The following is a 20,120-nucleotide window of genomic DNA, read 5'->3' on the forward strand; positions in this document are numbered from 1 at the left end:
CCCGCAGCCCTATACGGCCCGCAAAGCCGTTTGTTCCAGCCCACCCGCTTGTTTGGCAGCGAGACACACCGCCGCTCAGTCCGGCGGCAGCGTGTCTCAGCTGTTAGAGCAGGGAGGAGAGCGTGGCTATGTGAGGCAGCGGCGGGTAGGATCCCAAACCAGCCGCTGGTTCATGAGCCAATCAAAGCTCGTGGACCGGCAGCCAATCAGGAGCTGCTGCTGCCGGTCAGCGAGCTCTGATTGGCTCAAGAACCGGCGGCTGGTTTCAAGTCCTACATGCTGCCGCAGCCTGACATAGCTGCTCTCTCCTCCCTGCCATGACTCGACAGCTGAAACCTTCCGCCACCGGACGGAGCTGCAGGAGCAGTGGGTGGTATGGCACTGTGGGGGCATTTGTATATCTGGCACTGTGGGGACAATTGTGTATCTGGCACTGTGGGGGCATTTGTATATCTGGCACTGTGGGGGCATTCGTGTATCTGGTACTGTGGGGGCATTCGTATATCTGGCACTGTGGGGACATTTGTGTATCTGGCAATGTGGGGGCATTTGTATATCTGGCACTGTGGGGACAATTGTGTATCTGGCAATGTGGGGGCATTTGTATATCTGGTACTGAGGGGGCATTCGTGTATCTGGCAATGTGGGGGCATTCGTGTATCTGGCACTGTGGGGGCATTTGTGTATCTGGCACTGTGGGGGCATTTGTGTATCTGGCACTGTGGGGGCAATTGCATATGTGGCACTGTGGGGGCAATTGCGTATCTGGCACTGTGGGGGCATTTGCGTATCTGGCACTGTGGGGGCATTTGTGTATCTGGCACTGTGGGGGCATTTGTATATCTGGCACTGTGGGGGCATTTGTGTATCTGGCACTGTGGGGGCATTTGTATACCTGACACTGTTGGGGGCATTTGTGGATCTGACACTGTTGGGGGCATTTGTATACCTGACACTGTTGGGGGCATTTGTATACCTGACACTGTGGGGGCATTTGTATACCTGGCACTGAAGGGGCAATTGTGGATCTGGCACTGAGGGGACAATTGTGGATCTGGCACTGAGGGGACAATTGTGGATCTGGCACTATGTGGGCAATTGTGGATCTGGCACTGCACTATTAGGGGCATATGTGTATCACGTCCCATTTTAATTGGCCACGCCAATTTTTTTTTTGGCGCACGCGCAGACAGTACCTCTAAAGGGCAGACCTACTGGGGGCAGGGTAATTTTTTAAGTTGAGAATTTTTGTATGGCCCCCGAAGGATTTTCTAAATTTCCAAATGGCCCTTGGTAGAAAAAAGGTTCCCCACCCCTGCTTTAAAGACATAAAAATAAACTATATTACAGTATTTTTAAAAGGTTTTCTTTTTTGATTTAAATCGCAAACATTACAATGTTTGTATTTAAATTTAGCATGGAAAACAGGTTTCTCTCATTTTTACTCTGAAGAGAAGCACACATTTCAAACTTTCGAACTAAGTTGACAGACATTTCAAGACTCGATATGAAACAAATCAGTAATTATTACATTTCCAGTGGTAACATTCATTTTTAAAATATGTCTTTTTCAGTTAAGAGAAATTCATGAAATAAGGTTTTTCTTTTTTCTTACAGGGGCGGATCCAGGACAAAATGACAGTGGGGCACCATGACGGGAAAAAGTGTGGGTATTATTTTTTCCGCACAGAAAGCAAGAACGCCCCTGGGAAAGTGGGCCTGGCCTTGCAACAAGGGTATAACCTCTCGACAAAGGGTGTGGCCTCAAAGGGGATGCAGTATCCATATAATGGGGAAGAGTGTGATGCCTTGAAGAGGCAGAGGGTGATAGGACAGAGAGAGTGATTGGGAGATAGTGATGCAGGGGAGAGGCAGTGGATGATGGGGATAGATAGTGGGAGATGGAAAGGCAGTGGGTGATATTAAGAGGCAGTGGGTAAAGCCAGGGATTAGGTGACAAGGGAAGGAAGTGGGTGTTGCCAGGGGTAATCAATGGGTGATGTATAGGATGATAGTGAGAGGCAGTGGGTGACAGTGAAAGATAGTGGGAAATGGAGAAGCAGTAGGTGAGGGGGGGAGGCAGTGAGTGGCTGGAAAGGGGAATGAGGAAAGGGAGTAGGTGACAGAGAGAGGCCGGGGGTGACAGTGAGAGGCAGTGGGTGAGGGTAGGGAGTGACAGGGAGATGGTGGGTGACTGGGGAGGTAGTGGATGACAGAGAGAGACGGAGGTGACATGGAATCAGTGGGTAAAAGGGGGAGACAGTGGATGACAGGCAGATAGTGGGTGACTGGGGAAGGAGCAGGTGACGTGGGTGGCATAGAGAGGCAGAGTGAAAGGGAGGCAGAGGGTGACATGGAGGCTGTGGGTGACAATGAGTGATGGTATAGGGTGACAGAGAAAGGCAGAGAGTGACAGGGAGATAGTGGGTGACAGGGGGAGGCAGTGTGTGACAGGCAGATAGTGGATGACTGGGGAGGCAGCGGGTGATGTGGGTGGCAGAGGTGATAGTGAAAGGAAGAGGGTGACAGGGAGATAGTGGATAACATGGAGGCAGTGGGTGATAGAGAAGCAAGGGTGACAGAGAGGCAGAGGGTGACAGGGAGATAGTTGGTGACTGGGGAGGTAGTGGGTGATGTGGAGGGAGCGGATGACAGGGAGGCAGAGGGTGACAGGGAGATAGTAGGTGACTGGGGTGGTAGTGGGTGATGTGGAGGGAGTGGATGACAGGGTGATAGTGGGTGACAAAGAGAGAAAGCTAGAGAGACTGAGGGTTACAGGGAGATAGTGGGTGACAGAGAGACTGAGGCTGACAGGGCGATAGTGGGTGACAGAGAGGTACTGAGGGTGACAGAGAGAGATACTAATGGTGACAGGGAGTAAGTGGGTGACAGAGAGAGACTGAGGGTGACAGGGAGTAAGTGGGTGACAAAGTGAGACTGAGGGTGATAGGGAGTAAGTGGGTGACAGAGAGAGACTGAGAGGCAGGTAGTGGGTGACAGAGAGAGACTGAGGGTGAGAGGGAGGTAGTGGGTGACTGTGGAGTGGATGACAGAGGTGGCAGCAGCAGCAGTCTCCTTGCTTCCACCTCTGTCCTGACCTTCCTGCTGTCTCTAAGTTCAACCCCATCCGCTCCACACCCATCCCATCCAGCACTGCGTCTCTTCTCCTCACAGCACCCCTTCCCCAGCCCTCAGCAGCAGCAGACCTCCGACCTCATCCACTCTAGACATCCCTCCTCAGCAGCAGCAGCAGCCTTTTGACGTCCAACTCTTGGCCCTTCTCCCTGCACACAGCAGCACCACTACTCCCCAATCCCAGACTAATGACAGCAAGGCCAGGGCGCCATCTTCTGATTCAGGTCAGCGCCCACCTCGCGGCCTGCTGAGCATCCGGACCACGGCATCGGCATTCTCGTGGTCCTGATGGCTGACCTGGCTGGAAGTCCCTGCTGTGATGGTGCGCTGTGCCTCAGCAGCACTGGGTCCACCTCCTCCTGGTCCCATGCTGATGGCTGGGCTGAGCTGTCAATCACACTTGCATTATCGCATCCGCGTGGTGACTGCTGAGCTCCTCTGCACTGTACTGCACATCACGTGTGCACTGTGCAGGGAGCCAATCTAGATCAAGCCTAGCCCAGCAAGCAGAATGTTGGAGGCAGAGCTGCTGACAGGGGAGGGCTGACAGCAGCCTAGAGTAATGAAGCTGTCCGCAGTATAAAAATAAATAAATCTCTAAACGACAGGGAGGGGGAACGTGCCTTGGTGCCCCCACCCCTGTATCCACCACTGCCTTCTTATATACATAATAATCAGACTTGGATTTGTGGAAAAGTCAGATATCCTCAGGTCTAGGTCAGACCTATAGAATGCTAGGCTACCCCTTATTTTTTTATCTGACTATGGAAGATATTTTGCAAAGCTTGGAGAGAGATAAAATGGAGAGATAAAAGCACTAACCAATAAGCTTCTAATTCTCATTGTACAGGCTGTGTTTGAAAAACGACAAGAGCTGATTGGGTAGTGCTTTATTTCTCTCCACTGTTTTCTTCTCCATGCTTTGATAAATAACCCCCTATACAGTATGTTATATATAGTCCTGTTAACATAACCAAACAACCCCTTTTCTTTATTATTTACTGTAAGTACATTCATTAATTTTACACAGATGGGAACCAATAGAATTTGTGGCCATTAACAATTGCAATCCCACGAAAGCAATATAAAAGTGTCCTGGGAATGGTGTTGACAGGAGTTAAGCCTGAACCCGATAACAACATTAAAAATGATTAACATTTTTTTATTATGTAGACGCCTGGGAAAAAAATGAGGCCTGAAGAGTGAAGTTGGTATGAGAGATAATTGGAGCTGTTCCTGAGATCTCTTATTTCACAATGCTTTATGGAAATCAGACAATAGTAATATGCTTTAAAATGGGCATTAAATAGCAAACAATACAGGCCAGGTGATTTGTATGTGCCATCACCTTCCAAATGAAAAAAAAAGATAAAGAAGCAGCTAAATTGATTAAAAATGTTTATAAACTGGAGCAGGACCGGTTGCCAATAAGTTAAGGTGTGAAAATATTGAAGCAATTTAATGAAGCAATTACATGGGATTAGTGAGCCTTTTCCAGCTGCTAAAAGTCACTGCTGCTTGGCTGATCCTGTAAGTGGATTTTTCAGAAACAATATTTCTATTACTCTTTCTTTTAATCTTAAATATCTTCTTTTTTCCTTTTTATAAAAAGATCCAGCTTTTTAAAAACTGTGGGAGATTTTTAATTAACTTTTTCTTCTCTAAGTGGTAAGAAGGATCCTGCTGATGTGAATGAGTTTGGAGTATAGTCGTGCGTGAAATTCGGTTTTTAGACAATATGTCCTCTCCATTTCACATTTTTTTAGCCGGAGAAATTACTATTATGAGGCACGACACAGCTTGATTGGAATGGGTATAAAATGGTAAAGACCCATGCCATTAATTTAATATTTTTAAGTTTATTAAATAATATTATAGGGTGTGACAACAAGTCGGGTAAATAAAGACTGGTTATACGACTATATGACAAAAATCATTAATAAACTACAAAAATAACATGCCTCAACCGGCCCTAAGTTTTAATTAGAATTACAATAAGTTTGTGGGAGGATGAGATAATATATCCAACATGTTGTTGAATACAGAATTTAAGGCAAAGATAGAAAGTGATTACAAGAACATGGAATTGCTGAGAGCACATAAAAATGACAAGAACAAGATAAATTTATGACAAATATAGGTACAGATGGGTCCTCACTGATTTTACATGATACCTATGTTTCGTGGTAAAATAACCGCTGCAAGTGTGTCTGCGAACCGCAGCATGTGCACAACCCATTTGCTTACAGCGGCTAGCCAGACTTCGCAAGCAAGGACACTTCTATAAAAAATTGTTTACATTTCTAGTGAATTTCCAGGAAGAGTACAAACAGATAATAAATGCCATCCTATTTTCCACTTTCCATTTACATTGCTAAACTAGGGCTAATTATTGTAAGGTTGCGATCAGGGCCCTCTTACCTCCCATGACTGTTTTTTTAACCCCGTTTTGTCTTCTAATTGTGTCTAGTTGTAAAGTGCAACAGAATTTTCTGCACTATATAAGAAACTGTTAATAAATAATAAATATATAATTATCTTGCAACAAACCCGCTATATTGCATAGCAAATATCACAGTTTCTGCTGGCCCTTACTGATGCAGAGTGTCACAATCCGAGGCAGGGCGATTCCCCAGATACGCCAATCTGCAAATCCCTGCCACGTGACACCTTTACTGGATACCTGAGCGCATGTGTTCATTTCACAAAATCACTGCCACCAGCCAAAGTAAAAACGTTTAGGGTATGACCCAAGGAAAACTTATGGCTTTTGCCTCCACCTAGATTATTAATATTTTGGTAACGCCTCTTTCAGAGAGTTGGGTTGGATACACAACAGAAACCAGATCTAAAATTAGATTATTTAATTCAAGTAAAACACTTCAAAGCTTATGTTACAGAAAAAAGAAAGTTACAAGAATATAATGATAAAAAGTCAAAGTCACAACAGCAAGACAATGTAAATACCAAATTGCTTTCTAAAAAATATTTAAAATGGCCGCTCTAATATATACTGCAGACGCCAGGCGCATCTTATTACAATATATGATAAAAGTGCACTGTACATCGCAAAACACTGCATCCCATAAGAGAAAACAATACACCCACACATTATCTGAGTTCCAAAGCTCATTGATGTATATATTTGTTATTAAAAGGATATGGATTCAATATATTACAATGTACAGTATACATATAGTTACTTGGTTACCATTTATACAGTAATCAGTTAATACAAAATACATACAGTTACAGGCCAGCATACCATACCATTCCCTCAATGCATCTTCCTCTTATTATATCTCTCTCTCTCAGCAAATAAATACAGGAACTGATCTAGAAGCACCTCCATCATTGTCTGGCACAAAACAGCAACTCGCAACTGTGTGCCTCTGTAATGTGTTATCTAGTTTTTGGGGAGGGAACTTTCTCATTCATGATGAGTCACTAGTCTGTTCATATGATAAACAGGTTCAGCCTTGAAGACATCAAAAGGGGCTGGCCTGAGCTTCCTGTCCACTATCCTAATAAGAGTGATTTTAGCTTTCATACATTTAATCATAACTATTTGTTGCAATGTCCTACAACTTAATAACAAGTATCAAATTAATCTACACATTAATCTGCTTGCTTTAATATCAAATATGACAGGCCTAACTTGCTTCATTCCAATAATACACATACATGACATTACTCCATTATATAATGTTAAATCATTATGATGTCTGGCGCTTGATATTATTATAATTATGTACTGTATGAAATAAGTGTCGAATCCATCTCTGTGGCATGCCCGTGTAAATGCGTGTGTTACCATATATTGCTGTGCTCGCTGCGCGTATTTGCAAGTATAGCGACTCATAATGTGTGTAGAGTCTGTATGTTCTTTCTATGTAATAGTTTTGACTTCGACAACAATTTCAAGAAAATAAAAATAGGGAGATAAACCCACCGATCCTAGCACGCATGCAGAGTAGAACGATGAGGTGAAGTGAAACCGCTTTGGATATCGGAACATTACAGAGCCAGAATGTTCTCTTGACTCGCTTCTTTGATAATGGACGCTTTGCAGCCTGTGCTTCTCCTATTTAAAACTCAGGTTGCCCGTTCAGCCCCCCCTCCCCCTGGAGAGTTTGTTTTTCCTTTTCCAGATGAGAGTTAATTGTGTAATTCAACTGTAACATGGGGTCTCTTGGTCATATACGCAGGGCTGGCTAATTACTCTTCCCCTTCCTTTTGAAGCTGGGCAATCAGCTTTATCAATCATACTAAGACACTGTTTTAACTTATACTGTGGGGTGTCTTAGAAATACTAGCAGGCCAAATTGCCTTATCTTATTTTAATTGCTTGTTTGAAGCTCTGGCCATGGTCCTTGTGTAAACAAATGGCTAGTTCTAGTCACAAGGAATTTCACACCTAAACAGTCAGTGTGTCTCTGAGTTCTGTGGCTACAATGAAATGCCAGCAGATCAATCAAGCTTCTACCATTTAACATGCAAAGACAGTTATCACATACTGGCACATTGATACATCAATTGGAATAATACAGATTTCAATCATGCCCATTTTGATATAACCCAGATGCGTTGTCATCACATCCATTGATACGTCACTCGGATCTCCTGGTGTCATCTATATTGATATCACACTACTTATTAACAGGACTATTCCTACTTGAAATAGCCTGGATCATGACACCTCCCCCTTTAAGATCAGCATGGGAGCAGTGGCACGTCAGGCCTAAGTCTCCTATGACCTTTTCACACAGGATTTATACATAACCACACACAGGGCATTTGCAGACATTGATCAATACAATATTATTTGCAGTTATGCACGTTCTGGCATCAGAATGGCGTCCAATCATGACACAGAGTGACAGCAAGTTGCATCACTCTTGTGATGAGATGTAGTTAAAGCCTGATGATAACACTGGCAATATTCATTATGTTGACACCAAAATGTTTAAAGTTATGATGCTGACATTGTTAGAATGTCGACAGGCAATATGTTGACATTCTCAGACATTTCGGATAGGGTTAGGTTGCGGGGGGAGGTTAGGGATTAGGTTTAGGGATAGGAGAGAAATACTTACCGGAACGCCGGTGGATCAGAACTCTGCCCCAGAAGTGACGTTCACATGTCCACTGGGACAGGATCTGGTCTCTAGGTCAACAGTAACTAGTTCGACAGTAACTAGGTCGACCACTATTGGTCGACAGTAACTAGGTTGACAGGGTCTCTAGATCGACATGTTCTAGGTCAACAGGTCAAAAGGTCGACATGACTTTTTCACAATTTTTACTTTTTTGAACTTTTTCATACTTAACGATCCACGTGGACTATGATTGGGAATAGTAACCTGTGGCGAGCGCAGCGAGCCATGTGAGGTGACACAGTGCACTAATTGGGGTTCCTGATCACTGTACGGAGAAAACAACACCAAAAAAACATAAAAAACGCATGTTGACCATATGATCTGTTGACCTAGACCAGGGGTGGGGAACCTTTTTTCTACCGAGGGCCATTTGGATATTTATAAAATCCTTCGGGGGCCATACAAAAATTCTCAACTTGAAAAATTACCCTGCCCCCAGTAGGTCTGCCCCTTAGAGGTACTGTGTGTGCGCGCCGAAGGCGCGTGCGCCAAAAAATGGGTGTGGCCACTTAAAATGGGACGTGATACACATATGCCCCCAATAGTGCGGTGCCAGATCCACAATTGCCCCCACAGTGCCAGGTATACAGATGCCCCCACAGTGCCAGGTATACAAATGCCCCTCACAGTGCCAGGTATACAGATGTCCCCACAGTGCCAGGTATACAGATGTCCCCACAGTGCCAGGTATACAAATGCCCCTCACAGTGCCAGGTATACAGATGCCCCCACAGTGCCAGGTATACAAATGCCCCTCACAGTGCCAGGTATACAGATGTCCCCACAGTGCCAGGTATACAAATGCCCCTCACAGTGCCAGGTATACAGATGCCCCCACAATGCCAGGTATACAGATGTCCCCACAGTGCCAGGTATACAGATGTCCCCACAGTGCCAGGTATACAGATGTGCCCACAGTGCCAGGTATACAGATGCCCCCACAGTGCCAGGTATACAGATGTCCCCACAGTGCCAGGTATACAGATGTCCCCACAGTGCCAGGTATACAGATGCCCCCACAGTGCCAGGTATACAAATGCCCCTCACAGTGCCAGGTATACAGATGCCCCCACAGTGCCAGGTATACAGATGCCCCTCATAGTGCCAGGTATACAGATGTCCCCACAGTGCCAGGTATACAGATGCCCCCCACAGTGCCAGGTATACAGATGCCCCCCACAGTGCCAGGTATACAGATGCCCTGCCCCCCCTCCCCTCCGTGCTGCTTACCGTGCTGCTTTCGGTGGGACACGGAAGAGAGCGCGGCTATGTTGGGCGGCGGCAGCATGTAGGACTTGAAACCAGCCGCCGGTTCGAGAGCCAATCAGAGCTCGCGGACCGGCAGCTGCGGCTTCTGATTGGCTGCCGGTCCGCGAGCTCTGATTGGCTCACGAACCGGCGGCTGGTTTCAAGTCATACACGCCACCGCTCCCACCCGACAGCCGCGCTCTCCTGCCTGTTCTGACAGCTGAGACACGCTGCCGCCGGACTGAGCGGCAGCGTGTCTCACTGACACAAGCTGGTGGGCCGGACCAAATGGCTTTGCGGGCCTTATACGGCCAGCGGGCCGGAGGTTTCCCACCCCTGACCTAGACCATGTCGACCTAGAGACCCTGTCGACCTAGTTACTGTTGACCACTAGTGGTCGACCTAGACACTGTCGACCTAGTTACTGTCGACCTTCCATACCACACCCACTGGGACATGGAAGATGCCAAGAGAAGTTACTGCTGGGGCACCTGGAACTATGGGTGGGATGTACCACCCTGGCATTTTCTTCAATATTCATCATGGAACACTCATCAAATTATCACTCCCGAAAACCTGGACTTTTTGCCAAGTTAGTTTTTCAGGAAGTGATCATTTTCCCCTCTGGCTGCCCCCAGCTGCAAAAGGGAGCACTGCCGGAGCTGCTCAGCTGCCAAGTCATGCTGCTGCCACGGTGTCCCCCCTCCCCGCCGGTAACCTTATTATCGGGAATTATAGGCTGCCGGGTCATGCCGCAGCTGCGGACTGAGGATGCCAGGCTGTCAGAGGTATTTTGCCACCGCGGCCCCCATCTGCTATAGAAGCTGTATAAGCTACCGTCCCCGCCTTCTTACTGTGTGTCCGGCTGCAGACACGGCCCCCCACCTTCCCCGCTGGCACCTTATTACCGCCCGTGTAACCTCCCCCCTACCCACCGGCAGCACAAGTCAGCTGAAGCCACGGCCCCCTACCCCACTACCGGAACTTGCAGCACGGGTAGGTGAGCGCACAGCCGCAGCTCCCCCACCCGCCTCTTATTGCCAGGGCTGCCAGGTCTTGCTGCATCCGCGGCCCCACCACCATTCCCCGCGACCTTTCTGCAGGGCTGCCCGGCTGCGGCAGCTTGTGCTGAAATTCGGATGGCGAACAGTTTCATGTTCAAACTCCGGAAAAAATGTTTTTCTAGAGTTTGATGAATGTCACAAGTTCTACATCCCCTGGGGAATGTAGAAACTGTGACATTTAAAAGATAGTGAATATGCCCCAAGTCCAAGATGACCACAGCCAGCATGCAGGGTTAGTAAACAAACATGTCAGAGACCATAGTCTATAGCTGGAAGTTCAGGGTTAATAGGAGTCAGAATAACAGGATTACTGCAGTTGACATAGGAGTGTATTAAAAAGCAACTACAGTAGTAAGACTTGTTCAATTAGTAGCTGCAGTCTGGGACTCACAAGTGCACAGAGGATTACTGAAACAGCACAGAGTCAGAACAGAGCAATGATGAGATTGGAGACTTGGAGCTGATATGACAGCACTTGGTTTGGTAAGTAATGCTAAGACTCTGATGCATGACACCAACCAGTCAATGAAGCTATGGTATAGGAGACTGGGTCATCTAGGGTAAGCACTCAATCCAGAAAGACCAGAATGTGAAAATCGGGTGAAGGGTAAGAAAACACATTGGGGGTGATTCAGACCTGATCGCTGCTGTGCATTTTTGAGAGAGAACTGATACTTTGTGATGCTCACAGATCAGTGGTTCCCAACCTCGGCACTCAAGTACCTCCAAGAGTTCATGTTTCCAGGTCACCTAGCAGTTGAACAGGTGTATTCATTACTCACTGACACATTTTAAAAGACCCACAGGTGGAGCAAATTAATTCACTTGCAATGCTGTGAGGAGACCTTGAAAACATGAACTGTTGGGGGTACTTGAGGACCGAGGTTGGGAACCACTGTCATAGATGAAGCGACAAAAGTGATGCACATTTACTTCCTGAATACAGAGAATATAGTTATAAATAACATTGTGGTATTCAAGAATCTAGGGGAAACTCAAATGGGTTGGAAGTTAAAAGTCCTAAAGTGTGATAATGATGGAGAATATGAAAATAGAGATATACTGTAGCTGTCTACCTTAAGAGGAATGACATAAACAACAGCTAACAATTGCTTACACAAAGGGCAAACAACAATTTGGATGTGTAAAGGTCTCCAATTCCCCTACCCTTAATCATGATGCAAATATAATGAGCCCAAACCACCTGCAGCAATGTGGCTAGTTTAAAAATAGATAAAAGTGGGTTAGGAGCTGTGTTTTCAAGTTATGTTAGGGTTTATGGATTCCAACAACTGAAGTAAAGCATCCAGGAGACTGAAACAGAACACGCTCAGCAAAATATTGAGGTACCACAGAGGCTACGTTCTTACATGGGTGGCTAAACCTAAATACAGTGTTTAATGGCATGCAGATGTTCTGCCTCAACCATAAAAGCTTAATGAACCTGTCAAAAGTTATCTTGAAGCAGACACTGGGGGAAATTCAGAGTTGATCGCAGCAGAAAATTTGTTAGCAGTTGGTCAAAACCATGTGCATGTGGAATATCACAAACCACATTTTCCAGATACCTAATGCAGGTGATTGCAACTTTCAAGACATTTACCTACACCTACATCAGGAGTCACAGTGGCATGAAGGCTTGAGTGCTTTAGACTACATGCACATTGGGCTGAGATCATCTAAGAATAGGGGAGAGATCTACCTTAATAGACACTATGGCCCTCATTCCGAGTTGTTCGCTCGCAAGCTGCTTTTAGCATCTTTGCACATGCTAAGCCGCCGCCTACTGGGAGTGAATTGCGAACGAAAGATTAGCAGAATTGCGAATAGACACTTCTTAGCAGTTTCTGAGTAGCTCCACACTTACTCGGCAACTGCAATCAGTTCAGTCAGTTTCTTTCCTGGTTTGACGTCACAAACACTCCCAGAGTTCGCCCAGACACTCCCCCGTTTCTCCAGCCACTCCCGCGTTTTTCTCAGAAACGGCAGCGTTTTTTCACACACACCCATAAAACGGCCAGTTTCCGCCCAGAAACACCCACTTCCTGTCAATCACATTACGATCACCAGAACGAAGAAAAAAAAACGCGTAATGCCGTGAGTAAAATTCCTAACTGCATAGCAAATTTACTTGGCGCAGTCGCAGTGCGAACATTGCGCATGCGCAATTAGCGGAAAATCGCTGCGATGCGAAGAAAATTACAGAGCGAACAACTCGGAATGACCACCTATGCCTATTTAATAAATGTGCAGGTGGTGTGTGATGCAAAACTAAAAATAATGAGTGTTGTAGTGGACTATACCTCTATGAGAAGTTTGAGGTAGGACAAATGCCAGAGAGATGGCTTCTAGGTAGCTTCTAGGTATGTACACATTACTGTGGTTCCTTCTTGATGATACATGTGTAACTATTCTTATTATAACATTCAACTACTATCGTTTTTGCCCTTACAGATAATTCTGGTTATGGCTGCTGCTCCTGGCTTCTGACCACATTGTTGCTTCTGGATACTTCTGCTGAGCATTACTATAATGATGTGCATAAGACCACTAGATCAGTGGTAAAACACAGTTTTGGGCTATTAAACTGTCATTTCAGGTAATTTGACAAATCTGGTGGGATTTTGTTTTATTCACCATCTAAACTGTATGACATTGTGCTCTGCTGTTGTCTATTGCATAATTGGCCTTGCAACGACCTCCACAACCAGATTATGCAATAACCAGTTAGCAGGTATGGTTATTTTTAACATCAGGTGACTCTGAGAGCATAGACCGTGGGAGGCAGGTCGGCGATCACTAATAAACAGTTTTTCACTTGTAAGTATAATACACAACATTGGTAGTTTTGCCTTCTCCCTAAAGTTTATGTTCAAGTTGACCAGACCTACTATACACTGTCCCAAGAGTCAGTGTTAGATTGGTTTATTTTTTAAGTCACAATGTGACAAAACTGTTATACATAATTACGTCTGTTCTGTAAATTTCCAAAACAAAACACGCTTCATAGTATTAGGGTTGCTAATAAGATATGGAAAACACCATTACTTGTCCCATGTTTAGTCCCTGAATTAGCATGATACTACAGTTATATATATTACTGCCCCCCCCAAAAAAAAGTATATATATATATATATATATATATATATATAATATATACAATTAACTAGCAGTATGTAATCAGTGTAACAAACATTACCTTTTCATGCAAGAAAAGAGACAAAATGTGTGTTTTTTTATGAATGTACAACGAATTGTGTGTTGGATGCCAGAATTGAAAGACAAAATATTTTTATATTTTTTTTATTTATTTTTATAAATAACTTTACTGTAATGCTGTTAATAACATATTTCAGCCACCAGATGACTAACATTTTTATTATTTTTGCCTTTTTGGGGGCTCAGTAGGAGGTGGGTATGACGCTCTCTATAGCTGTTCTTAGTGCGTGTCCCAACATCTACTGTAGGTAGTGTGGTGGCTGGAGAGTCTGTATGAGGCAGGGCAGTTGTGGAAGTGCTACCATGTGTTTCAGGCCCGGTGGCGAACACAGGATCTATTCCCACTCGGTTTGTGGTGTGGACCCACCAACCGAGTGGAAATACCGGGCGGGTGTTGGGCTGGCATCCGTCGGTAAAATGCCAGCTATCTGTATGCCAGTGTCTGCTTCCTGAACACCAGGATCCCGACAGCCAGCATTTTAACTGCACCCCTGGTTGCATGTGTTGGAAATCACAATTTTTTTTGTTTCTTTTAAATTTATGTTATTAACACTTTTAGGCACTATACACTGGTCGATCTGACTGAAAGATATGAATGATATGAAGGACATACCATTCATATCTTTCAGTGTGGAGGCACAAGCGATGAATGATGCACGGCCCCGCGCTCGTTCATCGCTGGTGCCCCGTCGGCTGTGCATGCATGCTAATATGGACGATCTCGTCCATATTTGCCTGCACTTCTATGGAGCCGTGTGACGGGGGGAGTGAAGAAATGTCACTTCCCCCGTCACTGCCCACCCGCCGGCCGTATACGCCGTCGGGCAGCTCGGCGGCGGATCACTTAATGTGTAGGGCCATTTAGTTAATAACATTAGAACAAAATTGATTCACTCCTACATTGACCCCAGAGACTGTGTGATGTTGCCTGTGTAAATGTTTGTTCAATTGGGACAAAAGTTTGATTTGCTGGCAATTGGTCCAATGTGCCTGTTCTCAAACGTAGCCTTTCCCCCCCCACCACAAATTGTGGTTGTTGCTTTTTCAGCTCTGTCCGTGTCTCCATGCTGACGGACATGCATAATGTGTTACACCGTTTGTACTGAGGAGGACATAAAGAGGGTTGGAGGAGTGAAAGCAAAAACAGCGTCCCATGCTAACCACAAGAAAAGATGCCTATGCACCTGTTAGGAGGAAGATCATTTGCCCCTGGTGTAAAATGCGATCTGACGATAATTGTCAGGAAACTGTGCTTGATTGACTGAATGCACCTCCTTTATGCTAAATGCTAATACTACAGAAATGTTGCCGCTGCTATCTATTCATATTATTACAGTGACATTAGCATTCAGTCTGCAGAAAGAAAGCAGATTTCAATTTAATCTTTGAAAAGAGACGGTGGCGGATGTGTGCATTGATTTGAACTTAAGTAATACTTTCAATTTGGATTTGCTTCTGATTCTAATTTCCTTTTACATGGTAAATTGGTCTTGATCAGTTATTAATAACACTGGCCCTCATTCCGAGTTGATCGGTCGCAAGGCGAATTTAGCAGAGTTACACACGCTAAGCCGCCGCCTACTGGGAGTGAATCTTAGCTTCTTAAAATTGCGACCGATGTATTCGCAATATTGCGATTACTAACTACTTAGCAGTTTCAGAGTAGCTTCAGACTTACTCTGCCTGTGCGATCATTTCAGTGCTTGTCGTTCCTGGTTGACGTCACAAACACACCCAGCGTTCGCCCAGGCACTCCCACCGTTTCTCCGGCCACTCCTGCGTTTTTTCCGGAAACGGTAGCGTTTTCAGCCACACGCCCCTGAAACGCCGTGTTTCCGCCCAGTAACACCCATTTCCTGTCAATCACATCACGATCGCCGGAGCGATGAAAAAGCCGTGAGTAAAAATACTTTCTTCATAGTAAAGTTACTTGGCGCAGTCGCAGTGCGAACATTGCGCATGCGTACTAAGCGGATTTTCACTGCGATGCGATGAAAAATACCGAGCGAACAACTCGGAATGAGGGCCACTGTTCAGTTAGTTACTATATTGTGTAGAAGTTATGTACTGTAGCCAGGGCCGGTGCAAGGTCTTGCGGCACCCTAGGCAAATCTTTTGCCCCTCTCAGACGGGAGATGCAGGTGCCCACTAGGTGAGCTGGGGTGAATTGCATCATTATACATATACAGAGAAACGGGACAACTCTCAAGGAGTTTTAAAGTTTTTGTGACTTTTTTCACAATATACTGTACTTTCACTTTAAAATTCCTTCAGTGCAATCTATTCTTTATCTACTCTATAATACTGTATATGGGATATGGGGGGGATATTCAGTTGGGATTGGGTACAGGATGCACTGGCCAGAATATCCAGCAGCATCCGGACCACCATAATTCCAAAATTTGAATGAAATTAATTAACCTTACCCTTTACCCTAGCCCTCCCTCCCCCCAGCCTAACCCTAACCGTCATACTAACATTCAGGATGCTGGCTGTCGGGATTCTGAATGTATGTGTATACATACATATATACACACAGAAATACATATATTTCTATGCTCCTTATTGTGTTTCATCCTCCCATCTTTAAGTTCATTACTAACCTGCATACAGACAACATGCTTCATTTAGTTTTTCACTAGATCACAGGTTCTCAAACTCGGTCCTCAGGACCCCACACAGTGCATGTTTTGCAGGTCTCCTCACAGAATCGCAAGTGAAATAATTAGCTCCACCTGTGGACCTTTTAAAATGTGTCATTGAGTAATTAATACACCTGTGCACTTGCTGGGTTACCTGCAAAAGATGCACCGTGTGGGGTCCTGAGGACCGAGTTTGAAAACCACTGCACTAGATGAATTCAGTGGTGCCCTCCAGTGGCTGGCGCCCCTAGGCAGCCGCCTAAAGCTGCCTAATGGTAGAGCCGGCCCTGACTGTAGCTCTAGCATTTACTACTACAGTGTCTCTGTGATGCCACATCTCCTGTTGAACACCGGTTGCATATATGGCACATATGCTACACTTGCTGAGCTGCATGCACCTTGTTCATATGGTCACCTCTGCAATCAAAATACACCTTTCTCTGGGGCACATTTCATCCAACTCTGCAAGTGTACAAATTCTAAAAGTGGAAACCTACCTACGTTAAATCTGCAGTGATCACAATGCTCAGGATAGAAAGTAGAGATGAGCGGGTTTGGTTCGCCGAGAACTGAACCCTACCGAACTCCACGTGTAAAACACGGTTCCGAGCCAGGCTCGGATATTCCCGCCTGACTCGGAAAACCAGAACGAGGCAAAACGTCATCATCCCGCTGGTGGATTCTCGCGGGATTCGGATTCCATATAAAGAGCCGTGCGTCGTCGCCATTTTCACTCGGGCATTATAGAGAGTACAGAGAGGACGTGGCTATCAGTGCTCAGTATCAGTGCTCATTGTCTTGTGCTGCATCGTGCTGCTCAGTAATACTAGTACAGTGTCTTGTGCTGCATCTTGCTGCTGTAGGGTGCTGTGGTAGTAGTGTCCCGTGACTGTGCATCAGTCATCATCATCATTCCAGTCACAGTGGTATCTGGGGGGTGACAATTCCAGAGTGCTTTTGTGCTGCTCACTAATACTAGTACAGTGTCTTGTGCTGCATCGTGTTGCTCAGTAATACATTACTAATACTAGTACAGTGTCTTGTGCTGCATCTTGCTGCTGTAGGGTTCTGTGGTAGTAGTGTCCTGTGACTGTGCATCGGTCATCATCATTCCAGTCACAGTGGTATCTGGGGGGTGACAATTCCAGAGTGCTTTTGTGCTGCTCACTAATACTAGTACAGTGTCTTGTGCTGCATCGTGCTGCTCAGTGTCAGTTTTCAGTAGTATCATCATTGCTCAGTATCACTGCTCATTATCACTGCTCAATAGCAGGGCCGGCTCCAGGCCTACTAGCACCCTGAGCGAGAAAATGTAAAAGTGCCCCCCCCCCCCCATGCGCGCGCCTTCGGCGTGCGCGCTCCTGGAAAAGTGGGTGTGGCCTCCTGGAAAAGTGGGCGTGGTCTCGCCCCCCCAGCAGTGCCAGCTACACATGACATGCCCTCCGGCAGTGCCAGCTACACGTGACATGACTCCCAGCAGTGCCAGCTACACATGATAGTGTTCACTTTTTAGGGCAGTTGCTGATCACAGGGAGGGCACATTTTTAAGTTAGGTGGGCAAAATGATGTACATATTGTAATGCTTGTTGTTCCCATTTCCACACGCTAAAGCATGGACAGTGCGCACCGAAGGCGCGCAGCAAAAATTTAGGGGAGTTACTTCGTGGGGAAGGTGCGTAGCCACATTATAGTGGCAATTCACATTACACCACACAGTAGTGCAGCTAATACACATTGCACCAGGTAGAACCTCCTATAAGAGCACGTTAGACACATTGCGCCAGGTAGAGCACTGAGACACACTGCCCAGCCACAGACACCTAGCGGGAACACTACATGATATGCCCCCCAGCAGTGCCAGCTACACATGACATGCCCCCCAGCAGTGGCAGCTACACGTGACATGCCCCCCAGCAGTGCCAGCTACATAAATGGCCACACAGTTCCAGATGGATAAATGCCCCCACAGTGCAGATATGCCCCCACAGTGCCAGATACATTAATGCCCTCACAGTGCAAGATATGCCCCCACAGTGCAAGAAATGCCCCCACAGTGCAAGAAATGCCCCCACAGTGCCAGATACATAAATGCCCCCACAGTGCCAGATACATAAATGCCCCCACGGTGCCAGATACATAATTGCCCCCACGGTGCCAGATACATAAATGCCCCCACGGCGCCAGATACATAAATGCCCCCACGGCGCCAGATACATAAATGCCCCCACGGTGCCAGATACATAAATGCCCCCACGATGCCAGATACATAAATGCCCCCACGGTGCCAGATACATAAATGCCCCCACGATGCCAGATACATAAATGCCCCCACGGTGCCAGATACATAAATGCCCCCACGGTGCCAGATACATAAATGCCCCCACGGTGCCAGATACATAAATGCCCCCACAGTGTCTGATACATAAATGCCCCCACAGTGCCTGATACATAAATGCCCCCACAAAACCAGATATGCCCCCACAGAGCCAGAAAAATGCCCCCACAGAGCCAGATAAATGCCCCCACAGTGCCAGATATGCCCCCACAATGCCAGATATGCCCCCACAGAGCCAGATATGCCCCCACAGTGCCAGATATGCCCCCACAGTGCCAGAAATGCCCTCCACAGTGCCAGATATGCCCCCACAGAACCAGATATGCCCCCACAGTGCCAGATATGCCCCCACAGTGCCAGAAATGCCCCCCACAGTGCCAGATATGCCACCCACAGAGCCAGATATGCCCCCACAGTGCCAGATATGCCCGCACAGTGCCAGAAATGCCCCCCACAGTGCCAGATATGCCACCCACAGTGCCAGATATGCCCCCACAGAACCAGATATGCCCCCACAGAGCCAGATATGCAATGCCCCCCACAGTGCCAGAAATGCCCCCCCATAGCCAGAAATGCCCCCACAGTGCGGATCCCCCCAATACCTGCGGCGCTGCTGGGGAGGAGTACTGCTGCTGTCCGCCTGTCCGAGTGTGCTGGCGAGCGGGCGGGAGTGCTGGCGGGCGGGCGGCCGGCGAGTCAGAGTGAGCCTGGGTCCGGGTGGCCACTTGTGTGCACTATGGCGCCGGCGTCTGACGTTAGACACCGGCACAGCGCGCATAGCGCACAGTGCACACGGGCCAATGCTGCACACACAGGGCCGGCTCCAGCATCGAATATGGCGGCGCCAGCGCGCGGCGCCCATTAAGGGTGGCGCCCTGCGCGGCCGCTCTATTCGAACATGCCTAGAGCCGGCCCTGCTCAATAGTATCATCAGTGCTCAGTATCACTGCTCAGTAGTATCATCAGTGCTCAGTATCACTGGTCAGTGCTCAGTGTCTTGTGCTGCTCAGTGTCAGTTTTAAGTATCACTGCTCAGTAGTATCATCAGTGCTCAGTATTACTGGTCAGTGCTCAGTGTCTTGTGCTGCTCAGTGTCAGTTCTCCGTATTACTGCTCAGTAGTATCATCAGTGCTCAGTATCACTGGTCAGTGCTCAGTGTCTTGTGCTGCATCGTGCTGCTAAGTGTCAGTTCTCAGTATCACTGCTCAGTAGTATCATCAGTGCTCAGTATCACCGGTCAGTGCTCAGTGTCTTGTGCTGCATCGTGCTGCTCAGTGTCAGTTCTCAGTATCACTGCGCAGTAGTATCATCAGTGCT

General features: G+C 46.6%; 1 protein-coding gene across 1 annotated transcript in view; it reads left to right on the forward strand.

Moving 5' to 3' along the window:
* LOC134910911 (putative nuclease HARBI1) overlaps window positions 1-20,120 on the forward strand; it is a 68,505-nt gene that overhangs the window by 19,086 nt on the left and 29,299 nt on the right. Inside the window, exons 4-5 of the mRNA XM_063919298.1 lie at window positions 1,618-1,666; window positions 13,061-13,205. Coding sequence (XP_063775368.1) covers window positions 1,618-1,666; window positions 13,061-13,205 — 194 coding nt within the window. The remainder of the gene's footprint in view (window positions 1-1,617; window positions 1,667-13,060; window positions 13,206-20,120) is intronic.

The sequence above is a fragment of the Pseudophryne corroboree genome, chromosome 4 (assembly GCF_028390025.1).
Source record: "Pseudophryne corroboree isolate aPseCor3 chromosome 4, aPseCor3.hap2, whole genome shotgun sequence".
NCBI classification, from domain to species: domain Eukaryota; kingdom Metazoa; phylum Chordata; class Amphibia; order Anura; family Myobatrachidae; genus Pseudophryne; species Pseudophryne corroboree.